Source organism: Haliotis rufescens, unplaced genomic scaffold (genome assembly GCF_023055435.1).
Source record: "Haliotis rufescens isolate VD_foot unplaced genomic scaffold, xgHalRufe1.0.p SCAF_10, whole genome shotgun sequence".
NCBI classification, from domain to species: Eukaryota; Metazoa; Mollusca; class Gastropoda; order Lepetellida; family Haliotidae; genus Haliotis; species Haliotis rufescens.
In genome coordinates this window covers 27405544-27430065 of record NW_025963780.1, presented here as the reverse complement: position 1 = coordinate 27430065, position 24522 = coordinate 27405544, and the positions used below count along the sequence as shown (strand labels likewise).

Here is a 24522-nt window from a genome sequence, read left to right as displayed (position 1 = left end):
CACAAGAGTTTAACGTTTCTTCACTGTTAGTTCTCGGTCTCTTTGCAACAGACGGCTCACAATTATCCCCAGTACATTCCGTTACGTTTGGTTGTGTCATAACTGCATCGACAAAATCACCCGCCTCGTTGATATACTGGGCCATCATTGAAAAGTTCAAAACAACCTTAAAAGTCTCATAAATGTCCAATTCGCTACACAAATTAATGTAGACGTTTCAAATAATGTTTGTTTGAATTGTTTGTGGTACCTTTGGTGATGGATGGCTAACTTTCAACTTGATTTTGAAACGATTTATCGTCTTCGTGAAGGGCGGTTGTCGAAGCACGTCTTCTCTCTCCAGGGGCAGGTAACTCTATCAACCTATCAACCATGCATCAACCTAGTCAGCGAGCCTGACCACCCGATCCCGTTAGTCGCCTTTTACGACAAGCATCGTCACCTTTTACGGCAAGCATGGGTCGAAAGTCTTATGGAAATGGAAATGAAAGTGTAGACTAGTTATTCAGGATGACATTTAATTCATAGAGCGCCAAACAAACGTAGAACAAATAAGTAAAATGCTAGGGTGTGTAAAAATATAATGCATCAGATCTTTGGTGATAGGAAATGACAATAAGCCACAAGAATAGTACAAACATTTTAAAAGGAACCTATGCAAGAGTATTGTGTTTTTTCTTTGCTTTTCCAACCTTGAAGAATCCGGTGAAAACCAACATTCACTAAACAAATGCTACGGTAACCCTGAACACGAGTATAAACAGGCTGAATTTCAGTACAACATGTTGGAATGTTTAAATATTTATATTATATATTATAGTGTGTATTATAAGTGTTTTTCGGTTAATTACTCTTGAACACCACAGAACCGATATGTTCTGGAAGAGTTAACCCAGGCAGGATTTGATGGTGCGCAGGAGCGGGAAGGGACCCCCAGGACAGGTGCCCGAGATGTCGTCTAGGGTGAGGGACCACACCCCGACACCACCCAGGTTCGACGACACAGCCCATTTGCACTGAAACCGTAATGGAATTAACAAGTCAACCTCTGCCCATCTTGGCTAAGTGTAAAGGGTTCGTGGTAAGACATAACACAACACTCAAAAGTACAGATCCATATATGTCATCAGCGGACATAAATGCTACATCAAGAAATCATCTGTAGAACAACAAATACTTCTGGATTCCAAACCCAGAACCTTCCGATACACAACCGTTTCATAGCCCTTAACTATTCCATCATGTTTCCAAGCAAATTAAGTTAATGCAGTACATATCCTTAATTGCTACCCGATCAACGCACGCGTCAATTAAGTACAATAACAGCAATATTTTGAGACCATCCCCAACTGACAATGCATGGGACGGTGTTAGGTCATCAACTCGGGACAGGTGTAGGGTAATTACCTCAGGTTATAGGCCATTTCATACATGCATGACAACACACGAATATTTTCTACGTTTATCATCATTTTACCTGTACAAATACATTTTAAGGGTAATCACAGTGTCAGTTAGGACAGGCTAGATTAGGGCAATTTGCGTTATTTTGATATATGCTCTTTTTATAGTCCTATGACTCGTATTTATTAAATGAAGCCCAAAAAGCAGTTTTCTAGCATTTCCGACAGTACTTTAGCACTATTAATCGGCATCAGTCCGAACTAGTACAAGAAGCCACACACACACACGTCCCCATATAAGTACAAGAATCTTGGATGCAACGTTAAACTCATTTCACCCCACCTCACCTCACCTCACCTCACCTCACCTATGTTATTGGTGGATTTTATGTCCAGCTATTGTACTCAAAAGAAGTTAAAGAAAGAATAAATAGGTAATGCTATATTCCAGCTATTGTACTCAAAAGAAGTTAAAGAAAGAATAAATAGGTAATGCTATATTCCAGCTATACTACTCAAAGGAAGTTAAAGAACACCCGATTCATTCATATTACTATGGTTAATTTGTCACGGCATGATCAAATATAGTAAGAAGAAAGAATCAGGTGTTCCTTTACTTCTTTTGAGTGGTATAAATCACAACGGTCGGTACATAATGGAATCTGGACCAGACAAACCAGTGGTTTATACCATGATAGACGTAACGCTGAAGGGTTGGATGAGGATGAAGTCACAGAGCCTGACCACCTGATGCCAATGTAGTTCAATCTTAAGACATTCATGCGGCACAGGGGGCATATTCTGACACGGAACGCGACACGTCGTTAGTTCTTGTGGTGGATTTTCAAGATTTTCATTCACGGAAAAAATTCGGTAGCACTGTCCTACCTTTCCCATAATGCTCTGCTCGTCGTCGTATGACACCCATGCCGTGTTGTGGTACAAGTATGGAACACCGGAGGCAGCATCCCAAATCCTGGTAGCCCCAGATTTCAGCGCCATGCAGATCTGGCAAAACAAGATGGCGGATCACTTTATATTTGTTTATTTGTTTGTTTGTTGTTTAACGAAGCACTCAGGAATATTCCAGCTATCGGGTCACTTAATATGTGAAATTTAGATGCAATTTCCTTATTCTGACGCATACTTTTATATTATGCTTCCGTGCTTGTTCAAGTGGATACTTGACTCGCCGTTGCGTGCGTTTGTCCCTTGCTATGTCCATTCTTACACCTATCAGTGCTATCACACCCCCACCCCACCCCACCCCACCCCCATTTGCCCAGTGTCCATTACCAATTACTTAGCTCTGTTTACTTACGTGCTGGCTTCCATTGTCTATTGCTAATCACCTTATCAGCGCCAATCATCTGTTGGCTTCCTTTGTTAGCTTGTACCCTTTGTTAGTTTCCAGCTTTTGCTATCTTATTAATTTTGTTGTCTTATTAATTTTCTTGTCCTTACATGTACATATATAAGCTCTCTGCCTCATAGCATTCATTCACCCGATGAAGGAGTAAGCATATACTCCGAAACGTTGTGTTCCTCAAAATAAAAAAGTTGACATCCATACATTCTCTTCCTTTTGATATTATGGCGTGAAAACTAGCTCAATCACTCCTCACCTATTCCTTCATTGACGGGACAGGGGGATTTTATGACGCTTCATACACTTTGGCATTGTCCGGTATTTTCGAGTGAGTCTCCCTGTTATACGTACGCCCTGATATATGTAGACACCGTGCACGTGTATTGCTGGTCCGGGGGCACCCCGTGCGGAAGCAGGTGCGTGCAGTCCGTGCTTGGAAGCGTCGGCCAGGGTGTAGGATCGCCCATATGTCGGCACACCCATCAAGATCTTGGACCTTTGCAGACCTGCCTTCAAATAGAAGTTCAGCATGCCGGTCTGAAACACACCACATGACGACGTCATGGTCGAATTCGAAAATGAAAGAAAATGAAGGTATTCACAAAATACGACGTGTTTTTGACAAAGTGGTCGTATCATATCAACCATTTACTTTACCACTGCTCCGTGGCCTAGTGATAGAGTCCGCCTGGCTAGCGGAAGGTCCAGGGTTCGATCCCCGGCCGCGTTATACCACAAGACGTTATAAGATGGTATTTGTTTTTACTCTGTCTCACGCTAGGCATTAAGGGGCTAAACAAAGGACTGGTCGGCTCGGAGTCGGCATACTGTGCCTGAGTGGAGTATTCATATCAAACTGCGGCATGGTACCTCAGTATGGTAATACTATAAAATAGCCATTAGTCCGGACAACAGCCACACACACAGGTGCATGAACGTCTCTACATATGTGCAATAATCTTGAACGCGAACTTAAAACCCCATGCATTATTCATATTTAATATGTACTTTATTATTGTTAACAATTTGATAATTTTTAAATCGTATCGTATATTCTTTTCTGACGATACACGGTTTGGGTTTACTAATCGATAATACTAACAATAATACTTTCCAGTACTTTCCACAAGTCTATATTTCAGAGCTGAGAATGGTAAGAGTGTCGGCTGGTAGAGATGAGATGCGGGTGAGGATTGGAATGGTTATCATGACGTCACAATCAAATGACATCACAAGTCTCTCTGCTACAGAAGCGGGTTAGCCGTACTTATTATCAAGACACTGGTTATTACTGTTTACAAGTTTAAAAAGTTGGAAGAATGGTTTTGGATGATAATTACAAACTTGTCTCGGAGTTTTAAACTTTAATCGAAGAGTGTTGATATATTGGATATAAAAGACTCGGGTGAGATTCGTTATTCCCACTGGACTATTGTGACTTAAAACCTGTGCACGGTCTAGTGGACTGTTTAATCTTATGACATTCATATTACTAATATTTTCCGTGACGATATCGATGTTATGAAACACGTACAGTCGACAGGTAGGTGCTCTCTCCCTTGGGGGCCACAAGCGGACTGTTGTAACCGGTGACGTTGTCTCTCTTGGCGTTGTAGACGTGGAAGTCATACGTCATCACAGTAGCGAAGTCGATATTTCTGGAGAAATCGAAGGGTATTTGTCGAAAGAAGTAAAATGATTTAATCTTTATTCTTGTTAATACGCACGGCAACCCAACCAACAAAAGAACTACTGCCAGGCAAAAGAAAGTTTATTTTCCTATTGTTATATACAATTAGTCACGGCACATACTTAGACATAATAAAAAATAGTCAATAATAAAATATTTCTCGATGTATTTTTTTCGACTTGCCATGTTATATTCTACAATATTTTCATTAATAAATTGAGATGATCATCAGGAAAAAGGTTTTTAAAAATCACATTTTTTAACAGAGGGAAATGATCAATATTTTACAGACAAAAGAGGAAAATATTTAATTTTGATTTTAAATAGCTTATTGTTTGTCGGCTTATTCTTTTATCATCTTGACCCGTGAAGATCCGGGTTAGAATTGGTCTTCAGCTACCCATGCTTGCCTTAAAAGGCGACTAACGGGATTGGGTGGTCAGGCTCGTTGACCTGGTTGATGCATGTCATCGATCCCAATTGCGTGGATCGATGATCATGGTATTAATCACTGGACTGTCTGGTCCAGACTCGATTATTTACAGACCGCCTTCATATAGCTGGAATACTGCTGAGTGCGGCGAAAAAACAACAAACAAACCAATTTTATCATCGTATACATTAATTATACCTCTACATCTTTTAGGAGATTTTTTAAATAGCATTTGTTATAATGGAAGGTAATCAGCTTGTTAAGGGGGGTAACTAGGATATTTTGCAACACTCTTCAAATTGCGTATAATTTGGAAATGTATTTGCTAGGATTGCCAGATTGTCGGAGCCTTGTCCCCGCTGAACACAGGCTGCCAAATACGTTTCTTGTCGAAAGCTATAAATTGTGACCTCGTCGTCTACGGCGCAGCAAGGTTTTGTCAAGTTGCAGCCCTTAGCTGTGTCAGGATCCTGTGAAGGAAGTTCGAACACCAGATATAACCTGGATATGAGACCAGGTATGGTTCAGACGAATCAGTAATGATTATCTGAGTGAAACTGGCATTATTGGACCAGGAGATCCTAGTAGGTATGTGTGTGTTTGTTGTTTACCGCCGCACTCGGCGATATTGCAGCTCTACGACGTCAGCCTGAAATTAATCGAGTCTGGAATAGACAATCGATATTGTGAGCAACGAGTGAGTGAACAATATTCCAGCAATATCACGGCGGGGGACATCAGAAATGGTCTTCACACATTTTACCCAATCGAACCCGGGTCCTCGGCGAGACGAGCGAACGCTTCAACCACTAGGCTACCCGACCCGCGCCATGGGAGTACGAGGACATCAAATCAACCTAGTCACAGAGCCTGCCCGCCCGATCAATTTGGTCGCCTCCACAACCACAGGTTGGTGGGAGCATTCTTACCCGGAATCCCCATTGGGATTCTAGTAGTTAAAGAGAAGCAACTCTATCTCGTCTTCTCCAGCGACTTCATAGGAAGCTGCAGTTTGTGGACAAGGTCTAGACTAATCCGACACACTAACTTCATGAACACTTACTGAGTGAGGACGGACATATCGTAAGCCCAACCGGCAATGTAGTTATTGTTTGTCAGGGCCATGGTTAACAGCAATGGTGATGTCCCGTTCAGTGCCGTCTCAACATTGGCAGTCTTTCTGAAGATCTGAAACAAAATCTCGATGAAATGTCTGAATGATATTGACCTTCACGCGAATTCATAGTCATTCATGTCCTCATTGGTTCATTGTTTCACTAAAAGCGGCGCCTGCCCGTGAAGATCCGGGGTAGAATAGGTCTTCAGCAACCACTGCTTGCCGTAAAAAGCGACTATGCTTGTCGTAAGAGGCGACTAACGGGATTGGGTGGTCAGGCTCACTGACTTGGTTGATGCATGTCATCGTATTCCAATTACGTGGATCGATGCTTATGATGTCAATCACTGGATTGTCTGGTCCAGATTCGATTTTTACAAACCGCCGTCATATAGCTGGAATATTGCTGAGTGCGGCGTTAAACAGCAAACAAACAAACAAAAACATCTCCGCTATTTTTGTATGTAACTGTGCATGCCAAATTCGGTTCCGGGTCCGATGTGTTAGTGTTATTTTCTATTTCGAAGTTGCACTTTTGTTATTAACCGTCATGGCGACCAACACTGCACTTCTGGATATTTTGATGTCAGTAAAGACTATAAGATGTTTGTGAAATTGCGAACTCATTTGGATTGATTAGAAAATCGGACCAAATATAACGTAACATTCGATACCTACGCATTATATTTAAAGAGTGAACCAAAGATTGTTTACCGATATAAGTTTCATATAGCCATCCTTTTGTGTTCTGCTCGGGAATTCCCAGTCAAAATCAACGCCGTCAAGTTGCAATTTCCGTAGAAATGAGACGGCTCCTTTTGCGAATCTTAAAGAAAAATACCGTAATAATAAATTATGTGCTAATAATTTCCAACAATACATAGAATTTATTGGATGTAGCAAAATCAAGGCAAAAATGATAGTGAAAGAATAATATAGATCCTCGTGGAAATACCATCCCCGATTATCCAGTGTATTTTATCTCATGATGAATACTCTGGACCTATTCGTTATCATTGTTTCGTATTTATTCACGAATAATGAAGGAGTGAGTGAGTTGGGTTTAATGCCGCTTTTAACCAGTATTCCAGTTATACCACGGCGTGTCAGCTTAATGTGGGAGGAAAGCCCGAAGTGATGCAGGTCTCAGACGTTTACCACTTCGGTGAAACCCACGAGCACGGGTATGGTGCTGACATACCGGGATTCGAACCCGCAATCATAGGTTGCCTTTGTGCCGAAGGGACGCAACTCTGCACAGCGAATCGCGGCGCCTTAGACGACTGGGCCACACGTGCCTACGATTAATGAAGGAACGTAGTGTATACAAACCCGTGACGTATTGACGATGTTTGCCTCAGATTTTCTCTTGCACATTAGTGTATTTTGATTGGATGAGTGAGTGAGTGTGGTTCTACGCCGCTTTTAGCAATATTCCAGCAATATCACGGCGAGGGACACCAGAAATAGGCTTCACACATTGTACCCATGTCGGGAATCGAACCCGGGTCTTCGGCGCGACGAGCGAACGCTTTAACCACTTGGCTACCCGACCGCCCCCTGATAATTTGACTGGACGGGTATGTTTAGCGCCATGTTACCAAGTTGTAGCGAAGAATTCCAGGGTAGTATCATAAGAGAATGGATACATACCACACTCGATAATCGAGAATGTAAAATCGTATGTACCTAGGTTAATGGAACCTGTTTAGAGTTACGTGGCAGAACGATACAAAAGAAACTGACACGGGATTAAATAAAAAAAACAAATGACCTTTTCAGCCAGACAGAACGTGCCTTTGATTAATGTAAAAATCGTGGATAAAACAGGGCTAACTTTGGGGGAATCATTTCGAAGAAAACAAGACAGATGACATATCCTCCGACCTGGTGCAATTCGGAAATAGTTTGGCTGCTTATCCCCCACTATAGAAAATGATGCTGTTCAGTATCTTTCAAAATCCCAAATAATCAAAAGGCACTAGTTCACCACCAGACTGATCTGTATTGCACGTTTCAACAAGAAATATTCATGAGTTCTGCAGTTCTGCCCTGGAAACGAGCACTACCCTCACTTTCAGTATAAAACCAATTTGTCGTCAAAAACCAAAACAATTTAATGAAAAAAATCTCAAATTATCAAAAGGCATCAGTTCACCACTAGACTGATGTGTATAGACATTGTCCTATTGAAGTATTCAGCGGTTGGGAGTTCTGAGTCCGGAAACAAGCATTCCCCTCATGTTCTGTATAATCCAACTTGTCGTCATGACAACATAACAAAATAAACACATACACAATCCAAATCATCAAACGGCACCAGTTCACCACTAGACTAATCTGTGTAGCAAGTTTCAACAAGAAATATTCAATGAAAATTTATATTTTTCCATTGTCATTTTTTTCAAACAAAACTAGTGATTCGGCAAAAACAAATTTCTTATACTGTCAACCCTGGTTTCCCTGTACCAGGTTCGATCAAACCGGACAAGCAGCCATGATAAAACAACATGCAATCGGAAAATAACACCTCACCTCATCTCACTCCGGACTAATCCACGCAGCCACAGCTACATACACAGCCGCACACAGCCACACACAGCCACGCACACAGCCGCGCACAGCCGCGCACAGCCACGCACACAGCCACACACAGCCACGCACACAGCCACACACAGCCACGCACACAGCCACGCACACAGCCACACACAGCCACACACAGCCACGCACACAGCCACACACAGCCACACACAGCCACGCACACAGCCACACACAGCCACGCACACAGCCACACACAGCCACGCACGCAGCCACACACAGCCACGCACACAGCCACACACAGCCACGCACGCAGCCACACACAGCCACACACAGCCACGCACACAGCCACACACAGCCACGCACACAGCCACGCACACAGCCACACACAGCCACGCACACAGCCACACACAGCCACACACAGCCACACACACAGCCACACACAGCCACGCACACAGCCACGCACACAGCCACACACAGCCACGCACACAGCCACACACAGCCACGCACACAGCCACACACACAGCCACGCACACAGCCACACACAGCCACGCACACAGCCACACACAGCCGCACACAGCCACGCACACAGCCACGCACACAGCCACACACAGCCACGCACACAGCCACGCACAGCCACGCACACAGCTACATACACAGCCACGCACACAGCCACAAACAGCCACGCACACAGCCGCGCACAGCCACGCACACAGCCACACACAGCCACGCACACAGCCACACACAGCCACGCACACAGCCACGCACACAGCCACACACACAGCCACGCACAGCCACGCACAGCCACGCACAGCCACACACAGCCACGCACACAGCCACACACACACAGCCACACAGCCACGCACACAGCCACACACAGCCACGCACACAGCCACACACACACACACAGCCACGCACACAGCCACACACAGCCACACACAGCCACGCACACAGCCACACACAGCCACGCACAAAGCCACGCACAGCCACGCACACAGCTACATACACAGCCGCACACAGCCACACACAGCCACGCACACAGCCGCGCACAGCCACGCACACAGCCACACACAGCCACGCACACAGCCACACACAGCCACGCACACAGCCACGCACACAGCCACACACAGCCACACACAGCCACGCACACAGCCACGCACAGCCACGCACACAGCCACGCACACAGCCACGCACACAGCCACACACAGCCACGCACACAGCCACACACAGCCACGCACAGCCACGCACACAGCCACGCACAGCCACGCACACAGCTACATACACAGCCACGCACACAGCCACACACAGCCACGCACACAGCCACACACACAGCCACGCACAGCCACGCACAGCCACGCACACAGCCACGCACACAGCCACACATAGCCACGCACACAGCCACACACAGCCACGCACACAGCCACACACAGCCACGCATAGCCACACACAGCGCGACACACAGTCACACACACAGCCACGCACAGCCACGCACACAGCCTTACACAGCAACACACACAGCCACACACAATGCGACACACAGTCACACACAGCCACACACAGCGCGACACACAGTCACACACACAGTCACACACAGCCACAGTCACACACAGCCACACACACAGCTACACACAGTCACACACACAGACACACACACACAGCCACGTCGGTTTATAAGTGCAATAATCATGGACGCGGCGTTAAACCCAATTTCACCTCACCTCACCTCACCTCACCTCACCTCACCTCACCGCACCTCACCTCACCTCACCGACTAGACTCACGTTTGCATGGCAGTGACTCCTCCGTCCACTATGGCAGGGAATCCATTTTGGAGAGATACAAGCACCTTCAGGCTTGGGTTGAGACGCTTCAGAGCAACCATCTCGGCGTACCTTGCGAGGTCGGAACTGCGTGCTGGAGTAATGCCATTCTTCGAGGCTTCAGCGAATGCGTACACAACATGCGTGCAGAGGTTTGCGGGAATCTTGGAGATCGGTACACGTGCACTCGGCTGGTAGTAGCAGACAAACGTCTTGCCGCTCGTAGCTGCAGACAGACGTCATTTTAATATGCTGGTTGACTGAAGACGCAGAATACATGCAGCATTTCAACAATATGAGAATCTCGTGGTCGAGGCAGGACAGACACATGATTTGTTTCAGATACCCATCATCAGATGATGCGGTCCAGCCATACATTCAATAATAATCAACCAATCATATTCATTATTCAATATCGTATTCATTATTATATTAACTACATATTCATTAACATATCAACGACACATTCATTATTCAATAATAATCAACCAATCATATTCATTATTCAATATCATATTCATTATTATATTAACTACATATTCATTAACATATCAACGACACATTCATTATTTTATTAACAACATATCCTTGATTATACTAATTACATATTCATTGTTATATGAACAACATATTCATTAATATAACAACTACGTATTCATTATTATATTAACTACATATTCATGATTTTATTAACTACATATTCAGTAATATATTAATGACATATTCATGATTTTATTAACTACATATTCATGGTTTTATTAACTACATATTCAGTAATATATTCATGACATATTCATGATTTTATTTACTACATATTCATGGTTTTATTAACTACATATTCATGATTTTATTAACTCCATATTCAGTAATATATTAATGACATTCATGATTTTATTTACTACATATTCATCGTTTTATTAACTACATATCCATGATTTTATTAACTACATATTCATGGTTTTATTAACTACATATTCAGTAATATATTAATGACATATTCATGATTTTATTTACTACATATTCATGGTTATATTAACTACATATTCATGTTTTTTATTAACTACATATTCAGTAATATATTAATGACATATTCATGATTTTATTTACTACATATTCATGATTTTATTAACTACATATTCATGATTTTATTAACTACATATTCAGTAATATATTAATGACATTCATGATTTTATTAACTACATATTCATCGTTTTATTAACTACATATTCATGATTTTATTAACTACATATTCATGGTTTTATTAACTACATATTCAGTAATATATTAATGACATATTCATGATTTTATTAACTACATATTCATGGTTTTATTAACTACATATTCATTGTTTTATTAACTACATATTCAGTATAGATCCTTATACCGTTGTCAAACCTTATACCTTGCTTGACAACGGTATAAGGATCTATACCGAAACGTCGCCTTTACACTAAATAAGAAGTTGTTTTACAGAAATTGTGTCCACTTTGTCACCCGTCAACTTCTAAGTAATGCCTATCAAACGATTCATAAATCATACCGGTAGCAATGGAGCATGCTACGAGAAATGCTGATAACCATACACCGCTCCAGTTCCGATCACCATGGTTACTGTAAAGAAAATACCTTACTGTAAGTGATCGGTCATATATTATTGGGGAGGGGTCGGCGGTGGCGGTGAGATTAGTCTTAGGACTGATTTTCTGCTGTCACCGCCCTACCCCTCCCTTCAATTTTATGTAACATTGTTTCGTGCCCTCCCCCCCCCCCCCTCCCCCCCCCCCCCCACCCCACCCCACCCCTCCCCCCACAAATACGTGAAACCGTTATTATGGACACCACCCCACCCCACCCCACCCCACTCCTACAGTCCTAAAATAAATTACCAGTCCCTAAAAATGTTCAATTATTGTATATTTGAAAACAGAACTTTTTCATATTTGCATGTCCCCCCCTTCCCACCACCCCACCTCTGCCTCCAGTGATGACAAACCAACTCTTTCACTGTGTCAGTTTCCATGCCCCCTCCCCCAGTGGTGTTACACCCTCACCCCCACCCCACCGATCACCACCCCCTTTATAATAGATTACCTGTCCCTAAACGAAAGCACAATGTTATCCACACTCGGGCACAAACTTTTCACTGTGAACATATTTACTTTCAGTTGTGTGAAATGTGAGGTGAAATTGGGTTTAACGTCGCGTCCAAGATTATTGCACTTATATAGCGACGTGCATGCACGTGTGTGTGTGGCTGCTTGTACTAATCCGGACTATTGCCGATTTATAGTTCTAGCAGTTAAACATAAATATTTGACACAGTACACTGATTCCGAGCCGACTAGTCCTTGTTTTAGCCCCTTAATGCCGAGCGCCAGACAGGGTAACAACAAGTACCATCTTTTAACGTCTTTTGGCATGAAGCGGCCGGGGATCGAAACACGGACCTTCCGCTCTCCGGGAGGACGCTCTACTAGTAGACAACGGAGGCGGTCTATTTTGTGTGAAAAGGGAGCATAATCACACGTACGTTTTGGACAAACATTGCTGGGTGTTACAGCACTGTAAATTGTACAGTATTCGATATTCCAATAAAAAATAGTTCTTGACCTTAAACGCGTATATATGCCATAATGCTGTACAACATAATGATCGACACTTAGTTGTAAATATCAGTTGCAAACAACACGATATCACGTGACGGAATAATCGTACGACCTTGCAAAATAAATGTTGAATCAGAGGTGTCAAGTTTTGTCAAGCATCACCATTGAAGGTCAATCGATATTTTAAGACACCGAGTAACATCTGCAACAACTAATGTGTAGCCACGGTTACCGCATCGCTTATCCATTCATTGTTTATCATCACTTCGACATCAGACCCGTGAAGATCCGGGGTAGAATAGGTCTTCAGCAACCCATGCTTGCTGTAAAAGGCGACTATGCTTGTCGTAAGAGGCGACTAACGGGATCGGGTGGTCAGGCTCGCTGACTTGGTTGATGTATGTCATCGTATCCTAATTGTGTGGATCACTGGATTGTCTGGTCCAGACTCGATTATTTACAGACCGCCGTCATATAGCTGGAATATTGCTGAGTGCGGCGTTAAACAACAAACAAAACAAACTCTTCGACATAATCTGTTGCAAATAAAAATAAATACCCCCTATATGTTCTCTACTTACATGTAGGGGGTATATATTTTTATTTACTGACCAATAACGAGTTCCTGTGCTACCGTGGCCTACGAATCGACATGTAAGTCTGCCACAAGTCTTCTACATATTTCACGAAACCTCTAACCCTCTCTTCCTTAATCACATACCGAACACATTTTGTCATCGAAAAGGGGTCCCCCATAAAAAACTGATGACAAACGATAGATAAGCGTATGAGGGAATACCGTTACCGCACGCTCGGGCGTCATGTCAGCACGTGTTGTATAAAAGATAGTGCAGGAAGGACTTAAACGTAAGCTTCTATTGTATCTTACCGTATTTTCAACATGTCGGCTCCTCGAGTGGCGTTGTAAGCGTAATTTCCTGAATGCAGCTGGGTAAATTGTTGGATGATCTCCGAATCTTAGGGAAACACTTCCGCGTTGAACGGGGGAATTCCCTGTCACGTGATTTTTTTGCTATAAATAGCAACTTCCGTCACATGGGAAGCTCCAGGTTACAGAACCTCCTCGTCTGGGCCCCGTTTCACAAAGCGATCGTCACGCTACGGCTGTCCTAACTTCCCTAGTTTAACATAGACGACAGTCGTAATGGAACGATCGCTTTGTGAAACGAGGTGTTAGCCCGGAATATAAACAGCAACTTTGACCATTTACTGAAATGATAAATCTTTTAAACAGCATTTTCCTTTCTCATTAACCTGCATATTTCCCCACTCGTCACCACTCGCATGTTTCGCTAGCCTACAACAGGGCTTCATTTGAGACGAGTTGGTCACGATTGCATATTTCCCATTAACCATTCTAAAGTTTGCTTAATTCAACAACAAATTTTTTTTTTCCATTTGTAAGGGATTATCAATCCCATAAGTATATAAAACTAATCCTCAATTAGGAGACTAAACGAAAAACATTAATTTATTTTTTAAGCAATGTTACAATAGGACTCAATTCGGCTATTTAACCATACTATGACTTGTAGGCTTAAAAAAAGGGGGGTACTGGCTGTGTGGTCGTGTTCCCCGAGTATAGAATATGATGTATCCTCCGTGTGGCCGTGTACCCCGAGTATAGAGTGTGATGTACCCTCTGTGTGGCTGTGTAACCCGAGTATAGAGTATGATGTACACTCTGTGTGGTCGTGTTCTCCGAGTATAGAGTATGATGTACCCTCTTTGTGACCGTGTGTACCGAGTATAGAGTATGATGTACCCTCTGTGTGACCGTGTACCCCGAGTATAGAGTATGATGTACCCTCTGTGTGACCGTGTACCCCGAGTATAGAGTATGATGTACCCTCTGTGTGACCGTGTACCCCGAGTATAGAGTATGATGTACCCTCTGTGTGACCGTGTGTACCGAGTATAGAGTATGATGTACCCTCTGTGTGACCGTGTACCCCGAGTATAGAGTATGATGTACCCTCTGTGTGACCGTGTACCCCGAGTATAGAGTATGATGTACCCTCTGTGTGGCCGTGTACCCCGAGTATAGAGTATGATGTACCCTCTGTGTGGCCGTGTACCCCGAGTATAGAGTATGATGTACCCTCTGTGTGGCCGAGTACCCCGAGTATGGAGTATGATGTACCCTCTGTGTGAGTACACACCCGAGTGATGTGTGACCATCCACCCGCATTCCCCGATGGACAGGTCTGGTCAGTGCAGTGTGTGTCCTGCCTGATTATTGCTCCTGTGCTATCATCAGCATCTAGTTTGAAATACGTCACAATTTGCAGTTGGCAGTCAAATCAAGAAAGTGACTTTTCAGTGGCAGGAATCAAACTGTCACGGAATGATAATTTGTTTGATCCCCCTTTACGCGAGAGGTTGTATACTGATTGCTGAAAAACAGGATTAATTGTTGTTCAAGAATACAATATACACATACCTACATTATATGTATTTAGAAGCTTTGGAGAGGCCACTTGTTATATCTGACTTTGATAAATAGCTTCCTTTTGACAGATGGTATTTCTAGATTTAAAAATCGATGTCTTTAAAAGAAAACTCTTGACACATGCAAGCGTTCAAGGCTCCCTTTTCATATTGTTGTCATATTTCAGATCGTTTTTACAAACAGAGAGCAATGATTTCCATGTTATAGAAAAAGTAAATGGTTGGTTGGTTTGTTGGTTGTTTAACGCCACACTCTGTAACGGATGTGACGGCGGTCTGTAAATAATCGAGTCTGGACCAGACAATCCAGTGATTAATATCATGAGCATCGATCCACGCAATTGGGATTCGATGACATGCATCAACCGAGTCAGCGAGCCTGACCACCCGATCCCGTTAGTCGCCTTTTATGACAAACATAGTGACCTTTTACGGCAAGCATGGGCTGCTGAAGACCTATTCTACCCCGGCGTCTTCACGGGCAAGAAAAAGTAAATGACATGATGACCAAAATTTATACTCGTAAGTGCATTACATTTGGAGACGAAATAATACTGCTAAATTCTAAAAGACCTGGAACGATGGAATATGCTTTGTATGAGAAAATAACGTTTTTGCAGAGAATAATTATAAAATTTAAAACGTGGCGTTTGGTGATATTTACTTTGATTTGAGCGCCGGCATTTAGCCGAAGTTCCAGTGCTGTCCAGATTGTTTCTACTTTGCTGCAAAACAAATGTTCAGTCGTTTATATGTATGTGTCACAAAGGCTACATGTATTGTTGTCTACATATCCTATTCTGAATAATCTGTTAGTAGTAGGTAGGGAGTGGTGTAGAATTGTGTATTGAAGCCATTGGAGCTTAGTATCTACAGCGCACCTAAATGGCACGCTATTATAGCTTGTCCAGTCTTTACTTATATTAGATATTAATTATGGTAAAATATTTTACATTTTATGGAATGTTGTTTTTCACAGTGTTTCTTGACTAGATGTTTGTAAAGATATTGAGTGCCATTTATATATTTCTGTAGGTGTTAAACGCTCCTGTGAAGAGTGTGCTTCGTCAATACCAATTGATAGTCGGCGAAGCACCTGTAAAATAATCTTAACACATGATTACATATCCGCATCAGCATTGATCTGTCATGTGAAGTACTCAGTGAAAGGCCCAGGGGTGGTTCGTGGTTGGTGGTTTTAATCGCCAAACCCCCAGCCTAACCCACCAGTATTCCTGTCATCCTCGTGTGATTGCCCCCCTACATCACCCCACCCCAACTCACAACCACACCCAAACCAACCAACACCTCACCCACACCCACACACACACCTCTCCCACACCACTCCCACACCTCTCCAACACCCACACCCACACCTCACCCACACCAACACCCACACCCACACCACACCCACACCCACTCCTCACCCACACCCACACCCACACCCACACCTCATCCACACCCACACCACACCCACACCCACACCACACCCACACCCACACCTCTCCCACACCCAACCCACACCATTACCCACGCCTCTCCCACACCCAACCCACACCCACACCCACACCCACACCTCACCCACACCCAACCCACACCCACACCTCACCCACACCCACTCCCACAAATCATCCACACCCACACCCACACCCACACCCACACCCTTACCCACACCCACAGCCACTCCCACACCCACACCCACACCCACACCTCACCCACACCCACTCCCACAAATCATCCACACCCACACCCACACCCACACCCACACCCACTCCCACACTCACACCCACACCCACACCACACCAAACCAACACCACACCCACTCCGCCACCCACACCCACACCCACACCCACACCCACACCCACAGCCACTCCCACACCCACACCCACACCCACACCCACACCCACACCCACTCCCACACTCACACCCACACCACACCACACCAAACCAACACCACACCCACTCCGCCACCCACACCCACACCCACACCCACACCACACCCACACCCACTTCCACAAATCATCCACACCCACACCCACACCCACACCCACACCCACACCTCACCCACACCCACTCCCACAAATCATCCACACCCACACCCACACCACACCCACAGCCACTCCCACACCCACACCCACACCCACACCACACCAAACCAACACCACACCCACTCCGCCACCAACACCCACACCCACACCCACACCACACCCACACCAACACCCACACCCACACCCACACCCACTCCCACACCCACACCAACACCCACACCCACACCCACTCCCACACCACACCAAACCAACACCACACCCACTCCGCCACCCACACCCACGTCCACACCACACCCACACCCACTTCCACAAATCATCCACACCCACACCCACACCCACACCCACACCCACTCCCACACCCACACCACACCAAACCAACACCACACCACTCCGCCACCCACACCCACACCCACACCCACACCAACACCCACACCCACACCCACTCCCACACCACACCAAACCAACACCACACCCACTCCGCCACCCACACCCACGTCCACACCACACCCACACCCACTTCCACAAATCATCCACACCCACACCCACACCCACACCCACTCCCACACCCACACCCACACCACACCAAACCAACACCACACCCACTCCGCCACCCACACCCACACCCACACCCACACCACACCCACACCCACACCCACACCCACACCCACACCCACACCTCATCCTCACCCACATCTCATCCTCACCAACACCCACACCACACCCACACCCAAACCTCACCCACACCCACATCTCTCCCACATCCAATTCACACCCACACCTCTCCCACACCCAACCCACACCCACACCCACGCCTCTCCCACACCCAACCTACACCCACGCCTCTCCCACACCCAACCCACACCCACACCTCACCCACATCCACTCCCACAAATCACCCCCACACACACACACCCACACACACACACACCCACACACACAAACACACACAACACTAAACCAACACCACACCCACTCCGCCACCCACACCCACACCCACACCCACACCCACACCACACCCACACCCACACCCACACCCACACCCACACCCACACCTCATCCTCACCCACATCTCATCCTCACCAACACCCACACCACACCCACACCCAAACCTCACCCACACCCACATCTCTCCCACATCCAATCCACACCCACACCTCTCCCACACCCAACCCACACCCACACCCACGCCTCTCCCACACCCAACCTACACCCACGCCTCTCCCACACCCAACCCACACCCACACCTCACCCACAGCCACTCCCACAAATCACCCCCACACACACACACCCACACACACACACACCCACACACACAAACACACACAACACTAAACCAACACCACACCCACTCCGCCACCCACACACACACCCACACCCACACCCACACCTCACCCACAGCCACTCCCACAAATCACCCCCACACACACACACCCACACACACACACCCACACCTCACCCACAGCCACTCCCACAAATCACCCCCACACACACACACCCACACACACACACACCCACACACACATCCACACACAACATCAAACCAACACCACACCCACTCCGCCACCCACACCCAGACACACACCCAACCCACACCTACACCCACACCCAACCCACACCTACACCCACACCTCACCCACACCCAACCCACACCTACACCCACACCCAACCCACACCTACACCCACACCTCACCCACACCCAACCCACACCTACACCCACACCCAACCCACACCTACACCCACACCTCACCCACACCCAACCCACACCTACACCCACATCCAACCCACACCCACACCCACACCCACACCCACTCCGCCACCCACACCCACACCCACACCCAACCCACACCCACACCCACACCCAACCCACACCCACACCCACACCCAACCCACACCTACACCCACACCTCACCCACACCTACACCCACACCCAACCCACACCCACACCCACACCCAACCCAACCCACACCTACACCCACACCTCACCCAACCCACACCCACACCCACACCCACACTCACACCCACACCCACAACCGCACCCGCACCCACAACCGAAATCACACTCACACTCACACATCGCCACAAAACGTCCAAAAACGTTTTAAATCAATTTGCCCCCTTCGGGCTCTTTTTAGAACAGCTGAGCTCACACGAACGCACTAGATATGTACGGTTCTGGATATTCTCTCTTACAGACTCCAGGGCATTTATTTCATAAATTAATCCCACTCCATTCTCATTCCTGTACGTATTCCCCTTCAAAGCGACTTGCGGGTCCTTGACATAGAGGGTTCCTTTGTAGACGGAGTAATATCAAACTTACACATAACTTTACTTCGGGGACAATATGTTAGTCTAGTTTTTGAACTGAGGAGTGTGAGTTTGAAGTAACGCCGCTATAGCTGACATTATTGCAGGTACATCAGTTCCATCCTAGGTGTCAGCTTGATGTAGGAGGTAGGCCCAAATTTTGAAGGTGTTACAGAATTACAGCCTTGGTGCCCCGGAGGATGATAATGAAATACCAATGACCCTGATTGTGGGACGCAACTCTCCACAACGAATTAGGATTGCAATTTGTTTTGTTTGTTTGTTGCAATATTTCAGCTATATGACGGTGGTCTGTAAATAATCGAATCTGGACCAGTCAATCCAGTGATTGACATCGTGAGCATCGATTTACGCAATTGGGATACGATGACATGTATCAACCAAGTCAGCGAGCCTGACCACCCGATCCCATTAGTCGCCTCTTACGACAAGCATAGTTGCCGTTTACGGAAAGCATGGTTGGTGAAGGCCTATCCTAACCTGGATCTTCACGGGGCCTATGTGGCTATGAATATGATCGACAGTTGAGCTGTACAGAAAATATACTGCCGGGCAATGAGGGGATAAGAGCTATTTTAGCAGTATACATGGATTAATTTAGGGGTGGTGTGTTATGTTAACTTAAAAAATGTTGAGGGTCTATATAAGTAGATAAAACACACGTTTCTAAACTTATTTTGAGTGATGACGGCGGGCTGATGGCAGGCTGTAAATAATCGAGTATGGACCAGACAATAAAGTGATTGACATCATGAGCATTGATCCACGCAATTAGGATACGATGACATGCAAAATGTTGAGGGTCTGTGTAAGTAGATAAACACACGTTTCTAAACATATTTTGAGTGATGTTGATGTGAGGATCTGTTCATGAACGATTTCTTTAAAAAATATTTTATATCTGTTGAACCCTAGCTGCACTAGTAAGTACGGGAGAACATTTGAAGAGCAAAAGTTATGAAATTTTCATTCGTCGTGCAGTAAAAAGTTGATTGCATGTATCTGATTAGATCGGGAATGCTCAGAAATGGTTCTGGCGTAAGCTAAACTGCCATATGCGTCATACATTTTATGCCTAATCCTCTTTTAATGAACTATTCTGACAACACACCACCATCTACGACTTAGTCTTGTCTACACCAAAATGACCCCACCGTTAAGTTGCATGGACCGAAGCAGTTACAGGTTGGTGGATGAGTGAGTGAGTGAGTGAGTATGGTTTTACGCCGATTTTAGCAATATTCCAGCAATATCACGGCGGGGAACACCAGAAATGGGCTTCACACATTGTACCCATATCGGGAATCGAACCCGGGTCTTCGGCGCGGGTTGTTGGATGAGAAAAAGGTTATACATGTTTTAACTTTAGATTGTATTGAGACACGGTACGCGCGTCACGGCGAGAGCAGGGTTGGCTATCCCACATGAGTACAATGTGTGAACCCCTTTTCTGGTGTCCCGCTGTAATATTGCTAAAAGCGGCGTAAAACAGTACTCACAAAACAGATTAATATGTCGTCTTTTAGTACAATATTAAGATACCACTGAAATAAAAGGTGTGACTTTCCATACATTTTACAGTACTGGCACTGTAAATATAAAAATACTAATTACCAATTACCAGTATAGATCTTGATTATCGATCAGATCGTCTTGACTGTGCGCCACCGTTTTGTTTGAAGCGAGTGATACGAGGGGTGGAATCTGATTGGTCCATAGGAGAGGCATAAAGGGACATAACTCGTAATAGACACTGGTAGCGCTACGATCGAGCCCAGGAATTCCAGCCTAAACTAGTTCGGCAATCCTCACACCAGCATTGTGTGAATATTCTCAGGGTCAGTTCATTTGATTTGAACTAATAAGTATTGCTTTAGAGACTTGTGCAGATGTAGATGGCCCCCTGCCACGCAAAGTATCAACCGGAATTTACGTGGATCCGGGGACAGGGTATGTTTAGATGGGGGACTTTGGAGGCGCCGCACTAGTGCTCTGAAGTAAACATTTATTCATGCTCCCAGCCATAACATTGGCCTACTTTATACTCACGTAGGAAATCGCACCCGGATCTTCGACGTCACATGTACGTCTATACTTAAATGGACCGCCTCCGTGATCTTGTGGTAGAGCGCCCGCCCGGAGAGCGGAAGGTCCAGGGTTCGATCCCGGGCCGCGTCATACAAAAAGACGTTAAAAGATTGTACTTGTTGTTACCCTGTCTGGCGCTCGGCATTAAGGGGCTAAAACAAGGACTGGTCTGCTCGGAGTCAGTATACTGTGTCTGAGTGGGGTATTCATGTTAAACTGCGGCATGGTATCTCAGTGAGCTAGCACTATAAAACGGCATCAGTCCGGACTAGTACAAGCAGCCACACACACACATACACGTGCATGCACGTCGCTATATAAGTGCAATAATCTTGGACGCGACGTTAAACCCGATTTCACCTTACCTCACCTAAGAATCCCCAAAGGGACACTTGTAAAATTTCCATTCAGTAGTAATCTCTGATGTCGAAAATATTTAACTGGTAGGCAAATGAAAATTCAAATGCTGATGCGGATGTGGTGGAATTCCAAAAACGCTCAAAGGAGTCCCGTTTAAGGGGGCCTCTAAAACAATAATTACATTTTTTAGATGTCCTGCGCATGCACAATAGGGTCGAATGACTGACTGACTGACTGCATGAATGAATGAATACCCCGCTTCGAGCAGTATTCCACTAATACCACGACGGGGACACCAAGGAGGTTCACGCACACACACACCCCACTCATTGTACCCCCACCCCCTCACCTCATATATCCCAAATCTCCCCTCGAACTCTCAACCTTGCAATCAGCTACCCATGCTTGTCGTAAAAGGCGACTAACGGGATCGGGTTGTCAGGCTCGCTGACTTGGTTGATACATGTCATCGTATCCCAATTGCGTAGATCGATGGTCATGATGTCAATCACTAGATTTTCTGGTCAAAACTCGATTTTTTTACAGACCGCCGTCACATAGCTGGAATATTGCTGAGTGCGACCTTAAACATCCAACAAAACAAACATCTTAAACAATCGGAATAGCAACTCGTGCCCCTTATGCACGCATATTGGTGTGTTCGTAGACTGTGCTCCTGTTTATATAAGCAGTGGACGATTTTTCTTAGGCCGCAATTTAAAAAAAAGCATACATTAGCAGTCATAAGTCCTCGGTATCGCATTGGATAAAATGACGGAACATGGACTTTATTTGCGGGAGAAAGGTTGCTGTCATCAAAGTTAGCAGAGGCATTTTATTATAATTTGTATCGCCCCAAACAAACTTACGAGGTGCAGACATATTTACCTACATTAATTAATTCATAAATTTACAAGTTATGTGCATGCGCACCTATAACCAGACATGATACAGCATTGAGCCACATGTCACAGCCACCTATGTTGCGCAAGGCGCTGAGCTCGCTGCACGAACCAACAGGGGGATCAGCGTTTTTCAAAATACATTGATCTGGGGATATCAATTGTGAGGTAGCAGATGGCTGTCCTTCATGCATTCATTGTCAGTGTACTACGAGTAGGATTTGATTAAAGTGTCCCGAGCTTTACACTTAATATCACAGAACGGTAGGCACATGGTGTACACCACCCGGCCACACAGGCCTAGGAGACACAAATTGCATACAAATAGTCATAATGATAAAATATACTGTACATGTATATATTTCCAAGTGAAAATAATTAATGAAATTACATTAATACAAGGCCATAGTACGCCTTAATAATGGCTAAATACAAAAGGAAAAATAAATAAATGAAATAAATAAATAAATAAATAAATAAATAAATAAATAAAGTAAGAAATAAATCATTTCCATTTTATTTACTTAATAATAAATATAAATATGTAAACAAAATGCCACTCCCACCCTCATATCACCGTATTGGTAAATCCTGTAATCAAAATACAATGTAGAATAGAATATGAGTTACATTTTCTTATTTTCTCAGATTTAAGATCCAGTCTTTGGAAGTCGGCCTCAGATTTTAAAGATGATTATTTACAAGTAACACCCAATGACCACTTTATACATATATCCAAAAAATAAAATAAAAAATGCTCACGTACATTGTAATATATGACAGCTAAACGCCATTGGATTTAAAGTCTATAACATGAAATTAAAATGCGAAATTCACATTTTGTTTTCTTTTATACATTATAAAAGTGGATGCAGCAAAGGTTTTTGATATAGCTAGACATCCAGATCTCATAAAAAATTAAGTGGTCACTAGGTGTTACTTGTAAATAATCATCCTTAAAATGAGGCCAATTTCCAAAGTCTTGAGTTTAAACCTAAATAAAAAATGTAACTCATCTTAACTCATCACAACATTTACAAATACGCTGATGTAAGGGTGTAACTGGTTAAGAATGTCTACCAATTTCAATTTCTAGAGGGAGTTTTCTGACCTTAACTTAGCTAGAATACGTCTTTTATTTCTATGTAAAATGGTACGCACGTCGTCTTCGGCCTGAAGAGGAGATTAAATTGCCTAAACACCCTAGTTTGTTCCATTAACTTACCCCCTATTATTCCTCTTAGCCTCTTAACCATGTAATTAATGAGAAATTAAAGTTATTAATTTAACCTTTATAACTTAACAATAAATCTACATTAAAGAGCTGTAAACTTTCACATAATTTGAT

The 24522-nt window shown here is 44.6% G+C and overlaps 1 protein-coding gene across 1 annotated transcript; it reads right to left on the bottom strand.

Moving 5' to 3' along the window:
* Window positions 1-501: 501 nt before the first annotated feature.
* Window positions 502-14006, bottom strand: LOC124144352 (acidic mammalian chitinase-like). Its single transcript, XM_046513722.2, has 9 exons — window positions 13866-14006; window positions 11911-11981; window positions 10332-10596; window positions 6727-6838; window positions 5959-6083; window positions 4307-4430; window positions 3124-3309; window positions 2292-2411; window positions 502-1016 (listed from the first exon to the last, which is right to left on the bottom strand). Exons 1-9 carry the CDS (start codon window positions 13877-13879, stop codon window positions 888-890), a joined length of 1146 nt encoding a protein of 381 aa, XP_046369678.2. The 5' UTR covers window positions 13880-14006; the 3' UTR covers window positions 502-887.
* Window positions 14007-24522: the final 10516 nt, after the last annotated feature.